Source organism: Oryctolagus cuniculus, chromosome 13, assembly GCF_964237555.1.
Source record: "Oryctolagus cuniculus chromosome 13, mOryCun1.1, whole genome shotgun sequence".
Taxonomy (NCBI): domain Eukaryota; kingdom Metazoa; phylum Chordata; class Mammalia; order Lagomorpha; family Leporidae; genus Oryctolagus; species Oryctolagus cuniculus.
In genome coordinates this window covers 64753896-64781097 of record NC_091444.1, presented here as the reverse complement: position 1 = coordinate 64781097, position 27202 = coordinate 64753896, and the positions used below count along the sequence as shown (strand labels likewise).

The 27202-nt window shown below is 39.0% G+C and overlaps 1 protein-coding gene and 1 pseudogene across 1 annotated transcript; one reads left to right on the top strand and one right to left on the bottom strand.

The window, feature by feature from the left end:
* Positions 1–680: 680 nt before the first annotated feature.
* Positions 681–25204, bottom strand: LOC100350930 (aldo-keto reductase family 1 member C3-like). Its single transcript, XM_070054986.1, has 7 exons — positions 25122–25204; positions 17267–17429; positions 15927–16033; positions 14202–14417; positions 6935–7100; positions 4403–4485; positions 681–1789 (listed from the first exon to the last, which is right to left on the bottom strand). The coding sequence occupies exons 1-7, from the start codon at positions 25202–25204 to the stop codon at positions 1747–1749; spliced, it is 861 nt and encodes a 286-aa protein (XP_069911087.1). The 3' UTR covers positions 681–1746.
* Positions 25205–26760: 1556 nt separating this feature from the next.
* On the top strand, positions 26761–26922 carry LOC127483651 (U2 spliceosomal RNA; annotated as a pseudogene).
* Positions 26923–27202: the final 280 nt, after the last annotated feature.

The following is a 27202-nucleotide window of genomic DNA, read 5'->3' as shown; positions in this document are numbered from 1 at the left end:
ATAGGTAGGAAGCTGGAGGTCTAACATCACATTTCTTCCTAGTTTTAAACCATTTCTGTAAAAAGCAAAAGTAACACATAAAGATTTCTCCTGCAGTACACACTGAAAGTCCTGTGTCTACCAGGACCTATTGTCAGAGTAAGGGAAAAGTAAGGAAGAGAAGCTTAGCAAAGGTTCCAAAGTGAAAGCTGCATCTTGGCAATCAGAAAAGGCAAAGAGGAAGAAGTGTTTATGTCAGGTCAACTTGTGTAAGTCAGTGCCATTGTCTGTACAATAATTTGATAGTTGAAGTTGTTACACAGAGTGTTTGTGGGAACTCATGAATAGTCCTTTCTAATGCATTCATATCAATTACACTGTCAGTTTCTGTTGCCTGTGTTTTTGAGGATTTTTAATCAGCAAAATAATTTCCTAACTCAATTTTCAATGATTTTCAGATGCTTTCCTCAAGGCTGTTTCATAATGTCAGCACTTATGTTTGTATCTTTGATCTCATTGGGATTATGTTTTCTAAAGGGTGTAAGGTAAAGGTCTGAAATAAGATTTTCCCATTACCAACTGTATCCATTTCATTGCAGAAGTCAGGATTTTGTTCTTTTTTATAATATATGGATAGCATTCCATTGTATATGTATACTGTGAGTTTTTATCCAGTTATCAGTTGTTGGACATATGTGTTCTTTCTGTATCTTAGCTATTGTGGTTTGAGATGCTATAAACATGGGGGTAAAGATAAATCGTTTATTTACTGATTTACTGATTTCAGTTCCTTTAGGTAAATTATCAGGAGTGAAATTGCTGAGTCATATGGTAGATCTATTTTTAGATTCCTGAATAATCTCCATACTGTCTTCCATAATGTTTGTACTACTATATATTCTCATCAACAGTGTATATGGTATCTTTTCTCCACATCCTCGCCAGCATTTGTTATTTTTCTTTATTTTTGGATGATAACCATTCTAACTTGGGTGAGATGAAACTTCATTGTGTTTTTTATTTATATTTCCCTGATGGCTATTGATATTATATTTTATTTGCAGAAAATAATATAAAAAAGACTTTTGTCAACATTTGCAAGTAGAGACATGTTTACTTTTTACATCCTCAATCCCACTCACTCCTGACTCCTACGCACTGTTCCTGGCTACATCCCCATGAATTCCACCGCCTGCAACTTAGCATCCCCCCAAAGCTACCAAATATCCTGGTATCTGCAGCTATGATCCACAAGCTCCTGGAAGGGATCTCTGGACTCTTGGTCATCCTCGCAGTATTTCCTTGCTTTATGGATTTGTACAGTGAGTTTCCTTGTTCCTGGAAGCATTGGAGAAGCAATGACTGAAAAGTCTTTGCTGACTGCCCTACAGGCAGACAACACTTCCCACCTGAATCCCAGGAATGACTGTGGACTATCTCTTATCATCTCTCACCACAGGTCTACAGACTTCTAGGAAAAATCAGTTTGAGGGACTAAGAAATTAGAATAAAACTAAGCAGGCAAGTAATAAAATCAGTGGTAGGTAAAAATCTTTAATACAACAAGATTGCTTTATTTTCAATAATGACAAAAGTTGTAGCCATTACTTCGTACCCCATGGATACAGCTCTAGCTGAGGTCCAGTTTTAAAACAGCATAGATTAACCAGAAGAGAGTTACCCAGTCACCAGCATCTGAGATGTCGCTTGCCCTACAACACTCCTGGGAGAACTCGTAGTAGTGGAATCATGAAAAAGGTCTCCACGTTAATATTCATCAGAAAATGGGTAATTTGGGTGTTCAGCCACACTAAAATGAGAAAAATGCACAATCTAAACTCGATGACCACATTTATAGAACACTAAATAAGTGGTTTCTGTGATGCTACCACCAGAGAAAAATAAGATGTTTGTTTTGGTTATGGATTTATTAACCAACTTACATACATGGGTGTGACTTTATGATAAATATATTTAATCACATTCAAAGTTTTTAAATTGCATTTCTCTACCTGGAACTTAGCATACAGACCATACATAATAAGGAATTCAAACATATTCTTCTCACATAGCTACATCTTTCAATCACCCAAAGCAATATCCAGTGCTATCTTACATCAGATTTTTAAGGATAATTTTTAAGGATAATAGAAGCATATTTGAACATACTGTTCAATACTAAAAAAAGTTCACAGGTTATAGGTTAATGTTAGCAATTTGACATCATTTGTATTAATTCTTCAATTATTTACTGATAGCTCATCATGCATAGCTTAATATATGATGAAATGAATTTTATCAATATGAGATCAATGTCCAAATGCTTCCTGTATTATTTTCATATTTCTATATTTTCCTAACTACTTAAGATATAAAGCAGCAACCAATCAATAATTACTAAAAATTTTAATTGGAGTAGGAATTATACATTGCTTGCCACTGTCTTTGCCACTCTCCTAATCTTTGCACTATGTCTCTGCTGTAGTTCTCACTTTTCTTTATAGTAATCAAATATTAAAATCTAAAACATCTACCAATTTTGATTTTGTATATTTCTCAATACCAAGGTAAAATTCCCTAGGGAGAATTAATATATAATCCTTGTTATCATCATTTATAGAATTGTTGCTTATTGGACAAAAGGAGAGTAAAGCTCTTTCACTGGATGTACATTCTCTTTCATTCTGATGTTTTTAATCCATTCTTATTCTTTGTTTTGAAGCCTTTCTTTAAGAATTCATCCTCTGCATATAGATCACCATATTTCAGAAAAGCATAACTATGTTTCTACTGACTTTTAAGACCAGCCTTTCTCAGGGTAAATGAAGGATTTAAGTCCTTCAAAAAAAAAAAAAAAAAAGTGAAAAAGAAAGGGGAATTTCTTTCTTTTTTTTTTTTTGAGTTTCCATCACTTTATTTTGCAAAAATAGAAAACTCAGCGATATGCAGTAGAGTGGGGTGGAGGGGAGATGTAAACAGAAGGGAGGGGACAGCACCCTGACCCCACAGAGAAAAAGGGGGAGCCCGTGGGAATCTTACTTGGCAGCTAAATACAAACTGGGGCTTGGAGGAAGAAGGGAGGGATCTCAGAGGCTCTGGGCTCCCCCTCCCAAGACCCCTGGAGGAAGGGGTCGATTCCAGGGTGTAAACAAAAGCTAATAAATAAATAGAGGCTTCCTCTGGGACAGGGCGGGGTCAGCTAAGCAGCATCCCCCCTCCCTGGGCCAAGCTGCCCTGGGGATCAAGGGTAAAAGGCACTGGGGAGAGGGATCCCCTGGCCCCTGTGTAGTGTAGGAGGGTCCCTGCTTGAGAGCTGAGATGGCAGGCAGGAGGAGCCCAAGGCACATGACAGGGCCACGAGAGGGGCTTGTAACGGAGGGAGAAAGGGGAATTTCAAATTAGAAATACATTAACTTATAAGTCTGTAAGGGACATGTCCATATAGAGGGATATGTATTTCTGCATAAAGACATCCTAAAGGCTAATTTTCATACTTCCTTTAAGAGCTTTGCATATATATTACTTTCTATACTTATTATTAGCTAGATATTTATGCATAAAAGACCAACGTGTTGTAAAGATTAATCCAAAAATAAAAAAGATATTTTATGAAACAAATTACTATCACAAAGAAGGCTAATTTCCATCTCTTGAAGCTCTGTTTGAAATGGATATCTTCAACACTTAAGGATCATCAGGTATTGCTCTAGGCATTACACAATCTAATGGATTTCTTTTCTTATGATTTCATTATTAGTGTGATGTACTGAAATTCATCACAAATAAATTTTTCTTTAATGTGTAAACTCTCATTCTTCTATTTTCTTCCCTGGAAAAGGTTTTGTTATGAGTAAACTTTCAAGACTTCTGAAATTAGTACTGCTTTGTTTCAGAAATACAGGTGAAACTTATGTATTTAACTTGTAAGTTCTTACAGGTACATGTTTAGGGAAGAGAATGATGTCAAACAAGCTCACTAACATAAATATTAAGTAAGTCCCTTGTATTTTAGTATAAGCTAAATTCTTCCAAAGTCTCCATGATTCAAGACTATTTTGTCCAGAAAATCTACTAAGCATAAATCAATCAATCATGTATGAATATGGGGACTCTTGTTGTGCATAACAGTTATTGAGATTATTAACTTATATGTCTGTAAAATCGTGGAAGGCAAATTATCTTAATGACCTTATATATAAACAGACATGCCTGTGAATGAAGACAACTGCTGCCTAGAACCACAAGGTTGTTGGAAATGCCTTCAATCAGAGAAGTATATGTCATTTTACAAACACTGAATTAGGCTACATTGGTGAATCCCATAGTGCATGTTCATAGATAGTAGGGCAACAGAAGCTAATGCCTTTCCTACATTCCTCATCAGAAAAAAAAATGGAGACAACACGTTTCCAAAGCCACTTACATATCAGCTGGATAATAGTGAAGATTTTTGTTCGGGCCATCCAGAGCTTTCATGTCCTCTGAAGACAACTGAAATTCAAACACCTGTTAGAGAAGGACAATATTTTGTTATTTTTATATTGAATATTTGTCAATCTGGAAAATCCTGAAAAATTTCCAAACATTTTGAGACATGAAGCAAATCATTCTTCAATAAGTGCTGGGTGTTGGGTGGAATGTAAACTAGTATACCATGATGAAATATAGTACGGCAATTCCTCAGAAATCTGAAAATATTTCCACTTCCCACCCAGCTGTCCCATTCCTGGTAAAAATAAATAAATAAAAGTGCAATACGAATTATAATGTATTGAAATCTTACAACATTACAGATAAAAAGATGTCTCAACATTAATTAGCTGTAGCAGGAAGCTGACATTAAAGAAGAGAGGACCATGAAATTATAAGATCTAGAAGATTCTAAAGGTAAACATTGAAATATATGAGATTATTTAGTAAAGTTCCTCGATACAGTTGCATGTTTTTATATCATCAATGATGAAAAGAAGAACAGAAAGTGTTGACATTTTGAAAAAGAAAAACGTATTTTTAAAAGTTCTCTTGAAATTAATAGTTTCAATTCAATATCAAGCAATCACTTAAAGTCTTACTCTGTGTAGAAAATGAGAATCTCTTACAGATTTTATATAACAGTTAATTAAATGAAGTGTAATAACGATATTTTAAATACGAAGTGTTAGAAAATGTTTTACCATATTGGAAAACAAAACTTTATTTTCCAATGTGAGGAGGATGGATAGTGCGAAAGTCTCAGAGCAGGAGGCCGGCATCGGGTTCTAGTCCCGGTTGCCCCTCTTCGAGGCCAGCTCTCTGCTGTGGCCCGGGAAGGCAGTGGAGGATGGCCCAAGTGCTTAGGCGCCTGCACCCGCATGGGAGACCAAGAAGAAGCACCTGGCTCCTGGCTTCGGATAAGCGTAGCTCCGGCCTTAGCGGCCATTTGGGGGGTGAACCAACGGAAGGAAGACCTTTCTCTCTGTCTCTCTCTCTCTCTCTCTCTCTCACTGTCTATAACTCTACCTGTAAAAAAAAAAAGTGTCAGAGTGACACATTGACGAGTGAGGGAGATACACAGTGAGAGACAGAAAGACAAAGATCTCTCATCTACCGATTTACTCTCAAATGTCTGCAAGAATCAGTGCTGGGGGAGGCAGAAGTCAGCAGTCTGGAAGCCAGTTTGACGCTCTAACAAGGGTTATATGCATCCAAGCACTAGGAACATAACTTGTTGATTCCTATGGGGTGCATTAGCAGCAAGATAGAAGCAGTTTTGGGGCTCCAATCCAGGCATTTCAGTATGGGCTATAGGAATGCCAAGCAATGAAACAAATTCTTAATTTTGATATTCTTTCTGAAAGTATATCTGCATGTCAGTGGTATCTTACGCACATTTCATGTGGTATTTTAAATATACCAGTTGAATTAATAACAAAATTTAGAGAGGGACTATAAGATTTTATAGGTAATGCAGTAAAATATTATCCTGTTCTCAAATATAGAAAAACTTCCAACAGCCACAAAGATTTAACTACACAAGAGTAGGAACTTTTATTGAGAAAATATACCATAAAAAGAATAAAATTTGTGAGAACATGCTTTAAAACAGTTACTTACTCATTTGAAAGGCGTGGTTTCAGAAAGAGAGGGAAAGACACAGAGAGAGTTTTTCCAATTGCTGGTTCACTCCCCAAAGTGCACACCAGCTGAGGCTGGGCCAGACTGAAGCCAGAAGCTAGGAGTTTCATATAATCTCCCATGTGGGTGGCAGGAGCCAAAACACATAAGCAATCCTCCACTGTTCTCCCAGGCACTTTAGGAGGGAGCTGGATCAGAAGTGAAGAAGCCAGAACTAGAACTATCTATCACCCAACAATTTCAGTTAGGTCTGGTCTGTTCAGTGGTTATAGAACTTGTCAGACCAACTGTATGGCAGTTCTGAGAAGGCTTTTCCAGTATGCAATCAGTGCCTTTGGACTGTGCCATGTAATGAAGGGAAGCCCAGGATACTTAGCTGTAGGATGAAGAAGTACATGGAGGAGCACTGAGGCATCCCATGCAATGCTCAGTTAGCATCATAAAGGGAGCTGCCTCATGTACGATTCCTGAGGGAGTGGATTGCAAGTACGTGAAAGAGCCTAAATAGAACACAGACTGAATGAGTTCAGGCTCAGCCCGGGCTAATTCACAATCCACGAAAGGATGTTATAAATTAGTTAAATACAAGCATCTGTTCAGAAGGTATTTTTTATTTTACAACTACAATAATAATAGTTAAATAATAGCTTCTTAATTAAAAACACAGACACAGTCAATATATTTATATGGTGCTTCACTAGATAGGAAAACCAATGTGAAAACAATATGAATATCAAGCTATATGAATTCTAAAATTGCAAAAAATACAATGTGTAAGCCAAATCGACATCTTCCAAGAAGGAGTAAATCCCAAGGACTCTGAGCCCCACATGCTCATCACCTGAATGTTCTCTTTGATCTCCTTCGCTATGAAACTCTTGGCCAGGGCCACAACCCCACGCTGCAGCTGGTAGCGAAGGGCAATCAGGGCTGGACTTCGCTTGTGCTTTTTTGCCAGGGCACTGATGACTGGGTCTTCCAGGAGAACCGGGTAGCTCTGGTCCACCCTGCAAGGACAGGTAGAAAAGCTGACCTCCTGATGCAGGGCGTTCAGTTTGATAAGAGGCTTTCAGAACAGCCTGGGGGCCCACCCTAGACCAGCACTTCTCAAAGGTGGACCAGTGGTGTTATTAGTATTATCTGAGCTGTTTTACAAATATAGATGATCTCTGTCCTAAATGTGCTGCACATTGTGACTTAATGCTATAACTAGTGCTCAAACAGTATTTTTTTTATCTTTTATTTAATGAATATAAATTTCCAAAGTACGACTCATGGGTTACAATGGCTTCCCCCCCCAACCGTCCCTCCCACCCACAACCCTCCCCTTTCCCACTCCCTCTCCCCTTCCATTCACATCAAGATTCATTTTCGATTATCTTAATATACAGAAGATCAGCTTAGTATACCTTAAGTAAGTATTTCAACAGTTTGCTCCCACACAGAAACATAAAGTGAAAAATAATAGATGATTTTTTTTAAATGATGATGAAATCAGATCAGACCTATTGTCATGTTTAATCCCAGTGAGAGTCAAGTTGGGAATTGATAATTTCTTTCTTTTTTTTTTTTTTTAACAGAAGATCAGTTTAGTGTACATTAAGTAAAGATTTCAATCGTTTGCACCCCCATAGAAACACAAAATGAAATATACTGTTTGAGTACTCGTTATAGCATTAAGCCTCAGTGTACAGCACATTAAGGACAGAGATCCTACATGAGGAGTAAGTGCACAGTGACTCCTGTTGTTGACTTTACAAATTGACACTCCTGTTTATGGCATCAGTAATCTCCCTATGCACCAGTCATGAGTTTCCAAGGCTATGGAAGCCCCTTGAGTTCTCCGACTCTTATCTTGTTTAGACACGGTCATAGTCAAAGTGGAGGTTCTCTCCTCCCTTCAGAGAAAGGTACCTCCTGCTTTGAAGACATGTTCTTTCCACTGGGATCTCACTCACAGAGATCTTTTTGCCAGAGTGTCTTGGCTTTCCATGCCTGAAATACTCTCATGGGCTTTTCAGCCAGATCCGAGTGCCTTTAGGGCTGATTCTGAGGCCAGAGTGCTATTTAGGACATCCGCCATTCTATGAGTCTGCTGAGTATCTCACTTCCCATGTTGGATCACTCTCCCCTTTATTTATTCTATCGGTTAGTGTTAGCAGATACTAGACTTGTTTATGTACTCCCTTTGACTCTTAGTCCTTTCATTATGATCAATTGTGAACTGAAATTGATCACTTGGAATAGTGAGATGGCATTGGCACATGCCACCTTGATGGGATTGAATTGGAATCCCCTGGTATGTTTCCAACTCTACCAATTGGGGCAAGTCAGCCCGAGCATGCCCCAAATTATACATCTCTTCCCTCTCTTATTCCCACTCTTATGTTTAACAGGGATCACATTTCAGTTAATTTTCAACACTTAAGAATAACTGTGTGATAATTACAGAATTAAACCAGTCATATTAAGTAGAACAGACAAAAAAAAAATACTATGAGGGATAATGTATTAAGTTGTCCATTAGCAGTCAGGGCTATGCTGATCAAGTCACCATTTCTCATAGTGTCCATTTCACTTCAGGAGGTTTCCTTTTTGGTGTTCAGTCAGTTGTCACCGATCAGGGAGAACATATGGTATTTGTCCCTTTGGGACTGGCTTACTTCACTCAGCATGATGTGTTCCAGATTCCTCCATTTTGTTGCAAATGACTGGATTTCGTTGTTTCTTACTGCGGTATAGTATTCTAAAGAATACATATCCCATAATTTCTTTATCCAGTCTACCATTGATGGGCATTTAGGTTGGTTCCAGGTCTTGGCTATTGTGAATTGTGCTGCAATAAACATTAGGGTGCAGACCGCTTTTTTCTTTATCAATTTAAACTCCTTTGGGTAAATTCCAAGGAGTGGGATGGCTGGGTCGAACGGTAGGGTTATCTTCAGGTTTCTGAGGAATCTCCAGACTGACTTCCATAGTGGCTTGACCAGTTTGCATTCCCACCAACAGTGGGTTAGTGTCCCTTTTTCCTCACATCCTCGCCAGCATCTGTTGTTGGTAGATTTCTGTATGTGAGCCATTCTAACCGGGGTGAGGTGAAACCTCATTGTGCTTTTGATTTGCATTTCCCTGATTGCTAGTGACCTTGAACATTTTTTCATGTGCCTGTTGGCCATTTGGATTTCCTCTTTTGAAAAATGTCTATTGAAGTCCTTGGCCCATCTCTTAAGTGGGTTGTTGGTTTTGTTTTTGTGGAGTTTCTTGATCTCTTTGTAGATTCTGGTTATTAACCCTTTATCTGTTGCATAGTTTGCAAATATTTTTTCCCATTCTGTCGGTTGTCTCTTCACTCTCCTGACTGTTTCTTTTGCAGTACAGAAACTTCTCAATTTGATGCAATCCCAATAGTTGATTTTGGCTTTGACTGTCTGTGCCTCCCGGGTCTTTTCCAGAAATTCTTTGCCTGTGCCAATATCTTGAAGGGTTTCTCCAATGTTCTCTAATAACTTAATGGTGTCAGGATGTAGATTTAGGTCTTTAATCCACGTTGAGTGGATTTTTGTGTAAGGTGTAAGGTAGGGGTCTTGCTTCATGCTTCTGCACGTGGAAATCCAGTTTTCCCAGCACCATTTATTGAATAGACTGTCCTTGCTCCAGGAATTAGTTTTAGATCCTTGATCAAATATAAGTTGGCTGTAGATGTTTGGATTGATTTCTGGTGTTTCAATTCTGTTCCATTGGTCTATCCATCTGTTTCTGTACCAGTACCATGCTGTTTTGATTACAACTGCCCTGTAGTATGTCCTGAAGTCTGGTATTTTGATGCCTCCTGCTTTGTTTTTGTTGTACAAGATTGCTTTAGCTATTCGAGGTCTCTTGTGCCTCCATATGAATTTCAGCATCATTTTTTCTAGATCTGCGAAGAATGTCTTTGGTATCTTGATTGGGATTGCATTGAATCTATAAATTGCTTTTGGGAGAATGGACATTTTGATGATATTGATTCTTCCAATCCATGAGCATGGAAGATTTTTCCATTTCTTGGTATCCTCTTCTATTTCTTTCTTTAAGGTTTTGTAATTTTCATCGTAGAGATCTTTAACGTCCTTGGTTAAGTTTATTCCAAGGTATTTGATTGTTTTTGTAGCTATTGTGAATGGGATTGATCTTAGCAGTTCTTTCTCAGTCATGGCATTGCTTGTGTATACAAAGGCTGTTGATTTTTGTGCATTGATTTTATATCCTGCCACTTTGCCAAACTCCTCTATGAGTTCCAATAGTCTCTTAGTAGAGTTCTTTGGATCCTCTAAGTACAGAATCATATCGTCTGCAAAGAGGGATAGTTTGACTTCTTCCTTCTCAATTTGTATTCCTTTGATTTCTTTTTCTTGTCTGATGGCTCTGGCTAAAACTTCCAGAACTATGTTAAATAGCAGTGGTGAGAGTGGGCATCCCTGCCTGGTGCCAGATTTCAGTGGAAATGCTTCCAACTTTTCCCCATTCAATAGGATGCTGGCTGTGGGTTTTTTATAAATTGCTTTGATTATATTGAGGAATGTTCCTTCTATACCCAATTTGCTTAGAGTTTTCATCATGAAAGGGTGTTGAATTTTATCAAATGCTTTCTCTGCATCAATTGAGATAACCATATGGTTTTTCTTCTGCAGTCTGTTAATGTGGTGAATCACAATGATTGATTTGCGAATGTTGAACCATCCCTGCGTACCAGGAATGAATCCCACTTGGTCTGGGTGGATGATTTTCCTGATGTGTTGTTGTATTCTATTGGCCAGAATTTTATTGAGGATTTTTGCATCTATGTTCATCAGGGATATTGGTCTGTAATTTTCTTTCAGTGCTGCATCTTTCTCTGGCTTAGGGATTAAGGTGATGCTGGCTTCATAGAAAGAATTTGGGAGGATTCCCTCTTTTTCGATTGTTCTGAATAGTTTGAGAAGAAATGGGATTAGTTCTTCTTTAAATGTCTGGTAGAATTCAGCAGTGAATCCATCTGGTCCTGGGCTTTTCTTTGTTGGGAGGGCCTTTATTACTGTTTCAATTTCTGTTTCAGTTATGGGTCTATTTAGGTTTTCGATGTCTTCATGGTTCAATTTTGGTAGATTGCATGTGTCCAGGAATCTATCCATTTCTGATAGGTTTTCCTGTTTGCTGGCATACAGGTCCTTGTAGTAATTTCTGATGATTCTTTTTATTTCTGTGGTGTCTGTTGTTACGTTTCCTTTTTCATCTCTGATTTTATTGATTTGGGTCTTTTCTCTTCTTTTTTTAGTTAGTTGGGCCAATGGGGTGTCAATTTTGTTTATTTTTTCAAAAAACCAGCTTCTCGCTTGGCTGATTTTTTGTAATGTTTTTTTGGATTCAATCCTGTTAATTTCTTCTCTGGTTTTAATTATTTCTCTTCTCCTACTAGATTTGGGTTTGGTTTGCTGCAGTTTTTCTAGGTCCTTGAGGTGCGCTGAAAGCTCATTTATTTGGTACCTTTCCAATTTCTTGATATAGGCACCTATTGCTATAAATTTGCCTCTCAATACTGCTTTTGCTGTATCCCATAAGTTTTGATATGTTGTGTTGTTGTCTTCATTTACTTCCAGAAAGTTTTTGATTTCTCTTTTGATTTCTTGAATGACCCAGTGTTCATTCAGGAGCATGTTGTTCAGACTCCATGTGTTTGCATACTTTCTGGGGTTTCCTGAGTTGCTAATTTCCAGCTTCATCCCGCTGTGGTCTGAGAAGCTGCATGGTATGATTCTAATTCTTTTAAATTTGCTGAGACTTGTTTTATGGCCTAGTATGTGATCAATCCTAGAGAAGGTTCCATGCACTGCTGAGAAGAATGTGAAGTCTGTAGATGTAGGGTTGAAAGTTCTGTAGATATCTGTTAGATCCATTTGGGCAATAGTGTCAATTAAATCTGCTGTTTCCTTGTTGATCTTCTGTCCAGATGATCTGTCTATTTCTGAGAGTGGAGTATTGAAGTCCCCCAGTACTATTGTATTGGAATCTAAATCTCCCTTTAAGTCCCTTAACATATCTTTTAAATAGACCGGTGCCCTGTAATTAGGTGCATATACATTTATAATAGTTACATCTTCCTGTTGAATTGAACCCTTAATCATTATATAGTGTCCCTCTTTGTCTCTCTTAACAGTTTTTGTATTAAAGTTTATTTTGTCTGATATTAATATGACTACACCTGCTTTTTTTTGGTTTCTGTTGGCATGGAATATCTTTTTCCAACCTTTCACTTTCAGTCTGCATGCCTCTTTGTTAGAGAGATGTGTTTCTTGTAGGCAACAAATAGTTGGGTTGTGTTCTGTGAGCCAGTCAGCCAAACGGTGTCTTTTAACTGAAGAATTCAGACCATTAATGTTCAATGTGACAATTGATACGTAGTGACTTTGCCCTGCCATTTTCCCGGAAATATTTTCTAGTATATGCTTTGAGCTTCCCATGCTCTTTTACTGGTAGGTGTTCTTCCTTTCCCTTCTTTCATATTGATGGCCGTGTTTCTGTGTTTCTGAGTGTAGCACATCTTTAAGTATCTTTTGCAGGGCCGGATGAGTGGCCACAAAGTCTTTCAATTTCTGTTTGCTATGAAAGGTCTTTATTTCACCTTCATTCACAAATGAGAGCTTGGCAGGATATAATATTCTGGGCTGGCAATTTTTCTCTCTTAGCACCTGTGCTATGTCTCGCCATTCCCTCCTAGCTTGTAGGGTTTCTGATGAGAAGTCAGCTGTGAGTCTGATTGGAGATCCTCTGAGAGTAATCTGACGTTTCTCTCTTGCACATTTTAGGATCTTTTCTTTATGTTTCACTGTGGTAAGTTTAATTACCACGTGTCGTGGTGAGGATCTCTTTTGGTCATGTTTATTGGGGGTTCTATGAGCTTCCTGTACTAGGATATCTCTGTCCTTCTCCAAACCTGGAAAGTTCTCTGCTAGTATCTCACTAAAAAGGCCTTCCAATCCTTTCTCTCTCTCCATGCCTTCAGGAACTCCTAGAACTCGAATGTTGGTTTTTTTAATAGTATCCTGTAGATTCCCAACAATATTTTTTAGATTTCTAATTTCCTCTTCTTTTCTTTGGTTTGACTGTATGTTTTCCTGTGCTCTATCTTCTAAGTCCGATATTCTCTCTTCTGCTTCACCCATTCTGTTTTTAAGGCTTTCTAATGTGTTTGTCATTTGATCTATTGAGCTCTTCATTTCATTTTGATTTCTCTTCACTATTACACTTTCCTGTTCTACTAGTTTCTGAGTTTCATTTTGACTCTTCCTTAAAATTTCATTTTCACAAGAGAGATTTTCAATCTTGTCCGTTAAGGATTTCTGTAGTTCAAGGATTTGCTTTTGAAAACTTCTAAATGTTCTTATCATAAATTTTTTGAAATCCGTATCTTGCATTTCTTCTATTTCATCATCTTCATACTCTTGGCTTGGGGTGTTTTGCTTATTTGGAGGCATCATAGTGTCATCGTTGATCTTGCTCCCTCTATTTCTGTGTTTGTTACTCTGCATAGTTAATTCTTCTTGCGTCACTGTGCGTTTTTTTTTTTTTTTATACTGTGTCCGTGTTAAGTGGACTGCCTGCTGTTGGAGGAGCCTTGGAGGCTTGAGATGGGTGCGGCCTGAGAGCTCTGCCTGGTTCTTCCTGGTTAAGGGTGTGCAAAGGTGACACCCTCAGGTTATGCGTGGTAAATCTCTCTCTTTTTATTTATTTATTTATTTTATTTATTCAGGGGGTAAGTAACACCGCAGGGCAGGGCTGTGCAGAATTGATGGTATTTAGCTTCCAGTCTTTGGCTCCTCTGGACTCCCACTGGGTTGCCTAGGCTACTGAATTGTAGTGACTCAGTTCCTTAGCTCTCCCCCATTGATATGTAAATCCAGAGAGGAGGCCTGCTCTTTGTCTCTTGGGAATTCTTCAAGCCTTGCAGCCTTGTAACCTTTGCAAGGTTAGGGGGAAGAGAAACCCCGAAGCTTTTTTTTTTCCTTCTTTCCGGTAGTGAGTTTGCTGCACTTTCCGGCCCCCCTCTAGATTCTGACCCCCGTTTCCCCACCAATGTCTCGGGTTATTGAGCTCACCTCCCCTTCCAGCGCCGATGTGTGGACTCGGAGCCCTGAGCGTCCCAAGTCTCCCCGCTGTTGTCTGTGTAGCATGCACTCCCCTTGGAGCACTGGCGCGCAGACCCTGGGGCTTCTGCGGCTCGGTCCCGCGACTTGGCTTCCGCGCGGTGGGCGACCTTGTTCTCCCAGTAGGTCCTCCGATTCACGGCTGCTCCATCCAGAAGGGTTTCCCCTGCAATTTTTTTTTGGTTCTATTTTCTGCGGCTACCGTAACTCCCCTTTTATTAAACTAAATTTTCCCGGACTATCGGTGCGCACCCTCACTATTCCGCCATCTTGGCTCCGCCTCAAACAGTATTTTACACTGTGTTTCTGTCTGGGTGCAAACTGTTGAAATCTTTACTTAATATATGCTAAATTGATCTTCTGTACATAAAGATAACTGAAAATGAATCTTGATGTGAATGGAAAGGGAGAGGGAGCAGGAGAGGGGATTGTTGCGGGTGGGAGGGAAGTTTTGGGGGAGAAAAAGCCATTGTAATCCATAAGATGTACTTTGGAAATTTATATTCATTAAATAAAAGTTAAAAATCAAGTTAGATCATCCCCCTCTTTGAGCCAGTTGAGACTAACTATATAAAACTAAGTGTTGTACACCAATAGTATTTCATCAACAGTGGGTTTTATGTCATCTTTTTATTTTCCTTTTACCATTTTGGATCTTGACTTGATCCCAGAGCACCATAGGCAACCAGAACAACATCTATGGACTTGCAAAAATCTAGCAGTTTTCTCTGATTGAGATACGGATGGCATTCCAACTGTGGATAGACAAGTTTGAAAAGTATCAGAGTATATGGGGAAACTTAAAAAGTAAAAGTAGCTGAATTTAGAAATGAAACTTTAAACTCAAAATATCATCAAGTGAGGTTTTTAAGTTTACTTTGAAGACTTTATTTTATTTGAAAAGCAGAGAGAAACTGAAAGAGAGAGACCAATAGAGAAAGAGAGGGAGAGAAAATAGATTCTTTTATTTATTTATTTATTTATTTATTTTGACAGGCAGAGTGGACAGTGAGAGAGAGAGACAGAGAGAAAGGTCTTCCTTTGCCGTTGGTTCACCCTCCAATGGCCGCCGTGGCTGGCGCACTGCGGCCGGCGCACCGCGCTGATCTGATGGCAGGAGCCAGGTACTTCTCCTGGTCTCCCATGCGGGTGCAGGGCCCAAGCACTTGGGCCATCCTCCACTGCACTCCCAGGCCACAGCAGAGAGCTGGCCTAGAAGAGGGGCAACCGGGACAGAATCCGGCGCCCCGACCGGGACTAGAACCCGGAGTGCCGGTGCCGCAAGGCGGAGGATTAGCCTAGTGAGCCATGGCGCTGGCCAGAAAATAGATTCTTAATTGTGCAAATGTCAAGTAAGAAAATAAATAGCATAGTTAAAATGCAAATAACTTTACAAACCCCAAAGTAATAACCAGTTAAGACAAATATCATCCATGAATGCATATCTATTATATAAAATTTGTTCAGGTATATTACATCTGCTATTGAATATTATTACCAAAAATGACCAATTACCAATTATGACCAAAAGATGCATCACTAAATGTGGGAAAAGTATCTTTCTATGCTGTCTCTTGGAATACAATTTGATGAACACAGAATTCTAAGGACGTCTTCATGACAAAAACATTTAACCTTAATATATAATAAACCATCCAAACCTAACTTCTAACTTACAGAAAGTTGAAGTAGAGAAGCAAATGATTATTACAAGACAACAATCTGATGAATCCAGAACAACTGACAAAACGTGCATAGATATCACAGGAAAAAAGATTTCTGAACTTTGAAGGGGAAAAGCATGAGAAACATGACAGAATTCTATTTGTGAATTACTATTTTGTTTCTCTTAAAAGAGAAGATATCTGAGGCTGTTAGTAGAAAATTATAATACTGAATGATACTAAATGACAAGAAATAAAAATTAAGTACTTTAGATCCAATTATGAAAACTAGAACTATGTGACAGTGTTTTCTGTCATAGGAGATGTTTGAGTTCTATAGGGATGAGCAATCACTAACATATTATATCGAGAGGTTCAGCAAAATATTGCATATTTGTATTAACATAAACTTTGGACATATGAAAAATATAACAATATGAGAACAGGAGAGAAAATATTTTATCAGGACTATCAAAATTTCTGGATGTATGAAAGTTCTCAAAATATAAACTAGAATAAGGTTGGCACTGAAAGCCATAATAATTTGTATAATTTTTCTTGAAAATCAGAGTACTACATTATTACAGAGCAAAGTGATAGATTTTATAAGCTGTATTTTCATGTCAAATATATTTACTTAGTGACTGTATGATGTTAGATACTAAGAACATGGAAAAGCTAAAAATCGATGTTGATGCACAGTTTGATTTGAAGGCAGAAAGCAGAGATTAGATGCAAATGAAAATGAATTCAAAATGAGATCAGCTTAAGTTTTGCTAAAATTTCCTGAGTGTGATGTGGCTAACAATAGAAAACCATGAAAGGTAAATTCGCCCTCTTCCCCAGATTATTTTCCTAGTGTCTGATAATCTTTTCCTGATCAAGACACTGAAAAAATAGATACCAAGAACAAAGTTTCAGATGTATAGATGCAAAACAAGCCCTTGCCACCTCTCTTCTCCTACATTCACTTTATCTTTATTTACTGCCCAGTAGATGTTTTCATGGCCTTCGCTGCTACATTGAGTGACTTCCACATCACATTCAATTGGATCGATAAATTCAACTTCTTACTAGTTGAAACTTGACTGCTGCTTTCTAGATCACCTTTACCTCCACAGATTCTTACAAATATTTGAACACTAGAGTCTCCTCACCTTTTCAATAAGGCATCATCACATACAGAGACAAGAGAGGGCCCTACTTGCCCCTCCACAGAGACAGGGGTTCTGTGTTGAGAATCTTCTCCTCCAAAGCATACTTTGAATGAGAATGGAAGACGAGTGGACTCTTGTCAGTGGTACAGGGAGAAGGGACTGAAAAGCAGAAGGAGAGGAGGCTGAGAGTCCTCACCTGGTTGCAGACAGGCTTGTACTTGAGCCCTGGCTTGTTCAGAATCATCTCCGACTGCCTGCGGTTGAAGTTGGACACCCCGATGGACTTGGCCAGTCCTGCATCCTTGCACTTTTCCATGGCCTGGGAGAAAAGATTATGAAGAAAGTTTTTCCACAAATGGCTAGAATAATATAACGGATGATAGCACCATTAGAAAGAGATGATAATGAAGCTAATGGTCATTGACTGAAAGAGAAAAAAAAAAAAAGAATATAGAACAGAGAAAGAGATGGTGACATTAAGAAATCACAGTGTCCTCCATAGGAATCCAGAGAAATATGTGAATGAAAACAATGAGCCTGCTCTTTTTGCCCCTAATTATTGTCCATTTCTTTCTGTGACCCCACTCCAGCACAGTACCCTTAACGATGGCATGAATTTCCACAATTAAGAATCCATAACCCTCTCTTTTAAGTTTAATTGTGATCTGATGCCTCCTCTTCCTGCTTTCTTTGTACTCACTCCTCCAAATAAATACCTCCCAAGTGGCACAGAGATCCACTATGTCATGTGTTATTTTTCCTTGTTCATCTTTTGGGTATATCTCCTTCCCAGGCCAGAATAAAAAGAGTAATTTTACACTATATTACCAGATTGAGAAACGCACGCCCTAGCAACAAACCCAGATGTACTTAGGTTGGGAAAACAAACTTCAGTGAAAAATGTGGAGCAATACTCCACAGTCATATAACTGCAACGTGTATTGTATATGAAGTGGTAAAGAATATCATTATGCTACAGACGTCTCTTCTCACATCTATTACATGCCTATTAATGAATACTATTTTCTAGGTCCTAGTGGTGTCCATGGATTTATATTACTTTGTGTGCTCTGTTCTTTCATTTATAGAAATATCTCTGTTTCACTGTGAAAATCAGTGGCTACATGACCTTGATCTCTGCCAATAACAGATTTTAGACTTTACCCAGGCGACGCAATCAGTGTTCCTCAACCCTTGAGAACATGTGTTTCAAACAGAATGCACTTGTACCACAGAACATGGATCAAGGTTCTGTTATAAAAAATTGTAACTAGAATGTGGATCAGCTCTCAAATAATGGCCATGAGTTTAGAATTCTTCAGAGCCATATATGCCACCAGGAAAAGGATCAGACAAAAACTCATTAATCCAGTGGCAGTGTTGTCGAAAACCAACTTTGGAAAAGTTTTCCAAAGATTACTTAAAATCTCTGCCTTACTCATGAGTTGGGATCCCTGTTTACAGACTCCAGTAGACAATATGCTTAAGCCATTTAGACCAGTTTCTCCAACTTACCTACAACAAGTGTCTGAAAATTTATCAGTACCATTTACTCATCCATGAAGATGATGGTCACACTGACAGCTAACGTGTAACAAATTCGATGTTGTTAACTGCCTACCTTCATAGCTACTGGGAAATGCATAAGGTACAGATCAACATAGTCCAGTTGAAGTTTTTTCATTGATTGCTCCAAACCGGTTCGAACCAACTCTGGTCGAAAGAAAGTGCACCAAAGCTGCAAGCCGGCGCCGCGGCTCACTAGGCTAATCCTCCGCCTTAACAACAGACTAGAAAAGCAGAATAAAGAATATATGATATTAATGAGCGGTCTTTTGAAGTATCACAGGCAAAAATATAAAAAAAAGAAAATTTTAATGAAAAAAAGTCAAGTATCCCTTGAATACCATTATATGAGTCTTTGCTAAGAAAACCTAGTCAAGGGCCGGCGCCGCGGCTCACTAGGCTAATCCTCCCCCTTGCGGCGCCGGCACACCCAGTTCTAGTCCCGGTTGGGGTGCCGGATTCTGTCCCGGTTGCCCCTCTTCCAGGCCAGCTCTCTGCTGTGGCCAGGGAGTGCAGTGGAGGATGGCCCAGGTGCTTGGGCCCTGCACCCCATGGGAGACCAGGAAAAGCACCTGGCTCCTGGCTCCTGCCATCGGATCAGAGCGGTGCGCCGGCCGCAGCGCGCTGGCCGCGGCGGCCATTGGAGGGTGAACCAACGGCAAAGGAAGACCTTTCTCTCTGTCTCTCTCTCTCACTGTCCACTCTGCCTGTCAAAAAAAAAAAAAAAAAAAAAAATTAAAAAAAAAAAAAAAGAAAACCTAGTCAATAAAATCCCAGCAGAACCCCACCCTCCCATTTGTAGGAAGTTATGAACATCCAAATACATGAAACTCATAGAATTTCACTCAGGCATGATGAGAGAACATCCTCACCGAGACACGTTTTACTTAAACTTTGAGAAGGGAAACATAAAGAGAGTGTCCCAAGATTTTCAAGAGAAAAACACAAGGTCATGCTTAAAGGTCATCCCATGAGATTCATAGATTTCTCAGCAAAAGTATTAAAGGCCAGGATACAATGAGGAGATAGAGTTTAAATTCTGAAAAAATGAAAAACTGCCAATCCACAATATTTTACCTAGAGAAGCTTTCATTTGTTAGTGAAGATAAAATAAAGACCTTCTTAATAACAAAAAAATTCATCACTACCCAGTTAACATTAGAAAAGATTTCTTTCTTTCTTTTTACATTAGAAAAGATTTCTTTCTTTTTTTTTTTTTTGACAGGCAGAGTGGACAGTGAGAGAGAGACAGAGACAGAGACAGAGAGAAAGGTCTTCCTTTTGCCGTTGGTTCACCCTCCAATGGCTGCCACGCTGCGGCTGGCGCACAGCGCTGATCCAATGGCAGGAGCCAGGTGCTTCTCCTGGTCTCCCATGGGGTGCAGGGTTTAAGCACTTGGGCCATCCTCCACTGCACTCCCTGGCCACAGCAGAGAGCTGGCCTGGTGGCCTGGAAGAGGGACAACCGGGACAGAATCCGGCGCCCCGACCGGGACTAGAACCCGGTGTGCCGGCGCCGCAAGGCGGAGGATTAGCCTAGTGAGCCGTGGCGCCGGCCTAGAAAAGATTTATTAAGTATGTGTTAAGTACACACTGAAATAAGTCTTTAAGTATTGCCCTCTCAATCTGTCATTCTACATTTGAAACTAATTTTTTAAATTCTCTAAAAAAATTATTTTGAAAACACAAAAGACCCTGGCCAGAGGTATCACAAGTCCAGATTTTAAAACATATTACAAGGCTTTTATAACCAAAACAAAGGTAGACAAGTAGACCACTGGAACAGAATAGAATCCTCAGTTCCAAAACCGCAAATCTATAATCAAATCAACTTGAACAAGCATCATAAAAAGTATTCTGTGAAGAAAGAACAGTCTATTCAACAAATGGTGTTGAGAAAATTAGATTTCCACAGGTAGATATTTGAAGCAAGACATTTACCTTACTTATAGACAAAAGAAAAATAATCTAGGGGCCAGTACTGTGGCATAGCAGGTAAAGCCACCTCCTGCAGTGCCAGCATCCCATATGGGAACCAGTTCAAGTCCTGGCTGCTCCACTTCTGATTCTGCTCACTGCTAATGTCCCTGGGAAAGCAGCAGGAAGACTTTACCCATGTGGGAGACTTGGAAGAAGCTCCAGGTTCCTGGCTTCAGACTGAATCAGCTCTGGCCATTGTGGGCATTTGGGGAGTGACCAAGCAGATGGAAGACCTCTCTCTCTTTCTTTCACTACCTCTGCCTTTGCCTCTCTGTAACTCTGTCTTTCCAATAAATAAAAATGAATTTTTCTAAAAAAGAAAAATAATCTCAAAATGTGTAATATCTAAATTTAAGATCTGAAATGATCAAACTAGTAAAGGAAAACAGAGAAAACACTGCAAGAAATTGTCCCAGGCGAAGATCATTTAGTAAGAATCCCACAGCACAGGGAATAAAAGCAAAAATAGAGAAATGAGATTTTATCAAGCTAAGAAGCTTCTGCATAGCCAAGAAGCAAGTGAAGAGCAAATCAAAAGAATGGGAGAAAATATTTCCAAATTATCTATCTGATACAAATTTAATATCCAAACTGTATAAGGAAAACAATAAACTCAACAACACTAAGACGAACAGTTCTGTTACGAAATATGCAAAGGACATGAATAGATATTTTGCAAAGCAGAAAAAGAAATGGCCAACAGACAAATGAAAAAGTATTCACCATCACTAGCCATCAAGGAAATGGAAATAAAAAACTGCAACTAGGTAGCATCCCACTACAATTAGAATGACTATTATCAAATTAAAAATAATAATAAATGATAGAAAAATTGTGCTAAAAGGGATGTCCTCATACATAGAAATGAAATTAATACAACTATTACGGAAAATGGCCTGGATATTCTGCAAAAAACTAAAATGGATCCACCATGTGAGTCAGATATCACTCTTCTGGGAATATATCTCAGGGAAGTGAAATCAACATATGAAAAATATATCTGCTTCATGTGTTTGTAACAGTCCAATTCACAAGAGCCAAAAAAAGGAAGAGCAACACAAATGTCCCTCAACTACTCAAGGGTGGATAAACAAAATGTGTTTTATATAAATGATAAACATTACTTAGCCACAAAAATGATTTAAATCCTGTTATTTGCAAAAAAATTGATGAAATTGAGTCTCATTACATGTAGAAAAATAAACCCAACACAGAAAGACATCTGTGGGTGGTTAATGTATAGATGGAGATATGAAACGTGTATGCATGTCATATTTCATGGCATCACTGAATTTTACCATCTATATGACAATATACCCTGATCTCTTCAATATATGATCATTGATATGAATCACACATTTTGTGATATTTATCTTCATGTTTTCAAAAAAACAGTCAATATGCATATATCTGTATATGTGGGAATATGCCAAAACATTAAAAATTAATAAACTTAAGAGAAAATAAATAGAAATATAATTAAAAAAGAAAATGTGTGGTTTAAGTATGGAAATAAGAACAGCTTGTAGATCCCTAGAGACTGAATCATATAATTGTAGTTGGCACTGTGACATAGTGGGTAAAGCCACTGCCTGCAGTGCTGGCATCCTAAATGGGAGCCATTTTGAAACTTGGCTGCTCCACTTCTGATCCAGCTCTCTGCTGTGGCCTGGGAAAACAGTAGAAGGTGGCCCAAGTCCTTGGGCCCCTGCACTTGTGTGGGAGACCAGAAAAAGCTCCTGACTCCTGGTTTTGGATCGGCCCAGTTCTGGCTGTTGTGGCCATTTGGGGAGTGAACCAGTGAAGTAGAAAACTTCTCTCTCTGCCTCTGCCTCTCTGTAACTCTGCCTTCAAATAAATAAATAAGTATTTAAATACTATAATTATCATTGGCACAGATCACATTTCATTAATTAATACATTGACACATCCAATATCCAATACCTTTGAAGTGTAGAATACATCTTCTCTCTTCACAGTGCCATCTGCAATCTTGCTTCGGATGGCAAGGCTTACTTCCTCTTCATTTGGTATGCATGAGAAGAATCAATATGGTGGTAACCAACATCTATGGCTATTTTGGTGGCCTCTCCAGCCTCACTCTTAGGAACCTAGAAAATAGCCAGAAGTATTATTTGAAGATCCATGTGATTAGAATTAATTCAGGCATCATCAGTGACTTTCACAGGAATCCTTTTTTATTTTCATGTATGAGAATAAGTCTGAGTTTTTGGGAAATAAATGAATCTCAATTTTCCTGGATCTTCACTAATTATTAGCAAGAGGCAGCTCAGAAACCTCCCAACACTGTGCCACCTTCTTAATCACTGGCAACAACGTTCCCAGAAACTATGCCAGTTTTACTGATTTGATGGAAGGATCCAAGGATGCGACAAAAAAGTTAATACCATGGTTGTTATTTATGTAGTGAATATACAAAGTAGAGTTACCACAGGGGAAAATTAAGTGGAATAAAATATGGAAAAATACAGTGCAAGCTTCTATACATTCCCTCCAGTGAAAAAAACAAACACATTCAATCCTGGGAAAATTGAATTTGACAGCCTTTAAAAATTATCTGTAGATAAAGCTATTTATTTAGTCTCCATTTATAAGGTTTTTCATTGAGGTTGGGTTGCATAAATCCCCTCTTGTGGCCCACACACTTACTCCACTTCCTTAGCAAAAAGCAGGGGCACATACACACCATTGTCTACACAGGCATCTACAGAGGCAGTGTAGCTACAGCCACCATCCAAATTAGAGAATGGGGAGTATGCAATTTCACAGATGCAAATCAGGGGAAAGATTGAAAATAGGCAGTCAGTTGAATGGACAGCAGGATGTTATGTTAATTCTTCTCTATAGAGCATTCTGTCTATCCCCCCCACCCGACCCCCAAAATAACAAAATAAATACTAAGAGTAAAAATGTATACCAAAGGCCTACTTTGTGGTATAGTAGGTAAAGTCTGCAATGCTAGCATCCCATACAAGCATTGGTTTGAGTTTCAGCTGCTGCACTTCTGATCCAGGTCCTTTCTAATCTGTCTGGGAAACGAGTAGAAAGTGGCCCAGGTGCTGGGGTTTCAAAACCAACATGGGAAACTCAGATAAAGATACTGGTGCCAGGTTTTGACTTGACCCAGCCCAGGCTGTTGCAGCCATTTGAAAAGTTTGCCAAGGGATAAATGATCTTTCTCTTTCTGCCTGTGCTTGTCTTCCTTTAACTCTGCCTTTCAGATAAATCAATTTTAAAAAAGTATACTCATGGGGTATATATATATATGTATATATATATACACACACATATATATATACACACATATATATTTTTCACATTAGAAAATGACTGTCATATAAGAGGTTTTTAAATTTTATTGTAATCCCTTACAAACAGGCTATTTCTTCAACGGAACATGTAAGTAGAGCAAAATTTAAAATTATTAGCTTTCCAAAATTGGACAAAGATTTGAAAGTATTTGTTATAGGACAAACAGGTAAATGAAATGAACTCTTTTCCATTTATTTGAAGAAACTGAGAGACTGCATGACTCAAGTAATAACAATGAAGCAGATACTAGATCCTGCTGCCCTGCACTGATACCAACCCTCTACTGACCCTATGTTTGAGGGAACTGAGAAATTTACAAGGGCTAAAACTTTACCTAGTATCCTTGATTGTTCCCTCTCCTTCATGCTACCTCATGCTGAAAAAATAACTAAGTCTTGGCATGTGTCTTCAAAATATTTTTTATTAATTTCCCTAGATCTCATGCAGTATAAGATAAAAATGTAAATTTGGGGTAAACAATCCCATATCATACGATTGCATAATCAGAGGATGATAACAGTGTGAGAAATTCTCTCAATGGTGCTCATTTTTTGAATAGCACCATATACCATATCAGATTCCTGTGTTTTTTAGCATAAATGAATAATTTAGTCTTGTTCTTAATAGAGTCTCCTTTTTGCCTAACATATTTTTTTTTACATTCAGGCACATTTCTCAGAAGTGAGAGTAGTATAAGGGAAAGTCTACCCAAATCTCGTAATTAATCTACAGTGCTTAGGATTAACCCTTGAGCAGAAAATCTCTGCTCCCTTTTTATATTCTATGCATTTTCTCTAGAGTGACAAAATTTTCCTGCACCATTCCTTGTAGGAAGGAGGAAATAATTCTTCAATTAAGAAAACAACAGAGAATCAGTGGCAACTGCAAACACCAGGCAAGAAGTATTGCTGAGGATGGACATTTTTCTCTTTACCCAAGTAAATAGATTGAAGCAGAAAGCAAAACAACTACCCAGCATCCTCAGCAGGGGACCCCAGGATCTGTCAGGAAGAGTGAAGTGTGTGACTAAGTGCAGTATTCTGCATGAAACAGCTGTAGCCTGGGGAACTGGAGAACCAACGAAACTTGCAGTCACACAGAAATTGGCTGCCTTCCCACCACCCTAAGTCTATTTTCTTTTGTCCCCTCAAGCACAAAGCAACTGAGATTACCGATCGGGTGCATAGGTGCCAAGTCCCAGTACAGGAATGGAGTGACCATCGTTTAAGGCCGCTCGCTGATGTTTAGGATCCATTGCTGCCACTCTGCTCCTTAAGCACACTCTGCTTATTTCTGCTGCCTTTGAAGGAATAACAGGAAGTCAGCACTCCAACTGCCTGGATAAAGATCTATGACTTGTGGGAGGAGTGAATTTAAAGCAGTATAACAAATTTAAGCAGAGAGTTCAGAAACAGTTCACAATTTATTTGAAAGAAAGTTTTTAATTCTGATAAATAAAGAAACCATTAGACCTATAATTTGTTTTCCTTTTCAGTCTCTCACAGTTGTACAAAACCTACAAGACTGCTCAAGCAACTATTGACTCGATTAGATAGTAAATCATGTGATACCTATTCTCTGGCAGCTTTGTTTATTTTTGTCATGAGGAAATCCTTTCTAATCACACATTGTTTGAAACAATTAGCTGTCTTACTCTACACACATAAACACTCATACAGAGAATTAAGAAATGATTTTTGAGAAATTTTTCAGCATTCATCCTCCATGAATGAACAGAAGTTAAAACTAAAGAGGTACAAACAAGGTGATAGCTGAGTAGAAAGCTCCAGTGACTGTCCCCCATAGACACCAATTTCAACAGATAGTCACACAATAACCCACTTTCCCACGAGCTAAGGAAGCCAGTGACATAGTGAAGAAACAGCACAGAAACTCCATAATTCAGCAGAGGAAGAGTGCAGATTCACTGCCAACGTGTTGTCACAAGCGGGTGCAGCCTCTACCTTGGCTGCTTCAGGCTGGTGAGGCCATTTTGATGGGAAAATTTAAAAAGTAAGAAGGCACTTCTATCCCAAGCAGCAAACAGAACAGTGGACCCTGGTTGCAAAGAATTCTGCGGTCATAACTTACTATAATAAATCCAATTGAGAAAGTCATTCCTGCAGTCTACCAGGGCCAAGTAAGCCTCGTGGGTACAACTGGGCCCAACATGGCAATGGTTACCACAGAGCCATTGCAATACCAACCTCTGCACTTCAGCGAGCAGTGGGTGCAGGGCATCTTGGGTAGTCAGCCTTTAGCAATCTGAATATTAGAAGAAGTGCTCCATCATAATTGGGGACCATATTCTTGCCAATAGCTTTCCCTCCCCCAGCAAAATGAAAAATTGCAAGTTGTGCTGGGTACACATGCACCTGCCCAGTCTGAATAGACACTTGGAGCTCCCTGCACACAGGGGACTGATCTTACAGTGAGGACAGAGGGTGCAATACGCAGTGATTCAGTGCTCTGGCTAGTGTTCACATCTGGATGGGACAAGGGACTCAACAAACCAGTAAGCTCCAACATCCCCTCCCTCAACTGACAATGGCCAGAGGTGCTCCACCACTTCCTTATTCAGGTAGACCTCTGGACTATGGAATGTTCCACCCATGGCGTTAGTTAGATTTGCCTGGCTGCACCCACTCACACTTCCCAGAGTCTCTCAATGGGGCTTTTTGTGCTGAGCTTAAACAGCACAGACAGTAGCCCACAATACCAGCAAGGCCTGGTCCTAATGCTTGAGTATCAACCCTTCCCTCAAGCGAAGGATAGAGACCTGCATAACAGGAATCTGAGTAATGACAATGAATCGCTTCTCAGGCTTTTGGCTAAGATCAAGTGAAGTATCTGTTCTTATCAGTAAGGACAATGAGCCACATGAAGATCCCAGATTCCAACTACAGCTACCATCTATGTAGCCTGTATGTGTTACATTGAATGTTTCTAGGCAAAAATAAATAAATAACTATTAACAAAATTTGATGATGGCAGAAAAGTAGACAATTGTAACAGAATAGATTACCCAAAAAATCAATTCACCCATCAACAACCATTTTTGAAAATGAGCTCAAATATTTCCTAGGGAAAGGACAGTCTCTTCAATGAATGGTGTTGGAAAAAATGGATTTCCACGTTTAAAAGTTTGAAAGAAAACCCCTACCTTACACCCTATACAAAACTCAACTCAGGGATCTAAATTTAAGATCTAAAGCCATCAAATTACTTGAGAAAAACTTAGGGGGAAACCCTG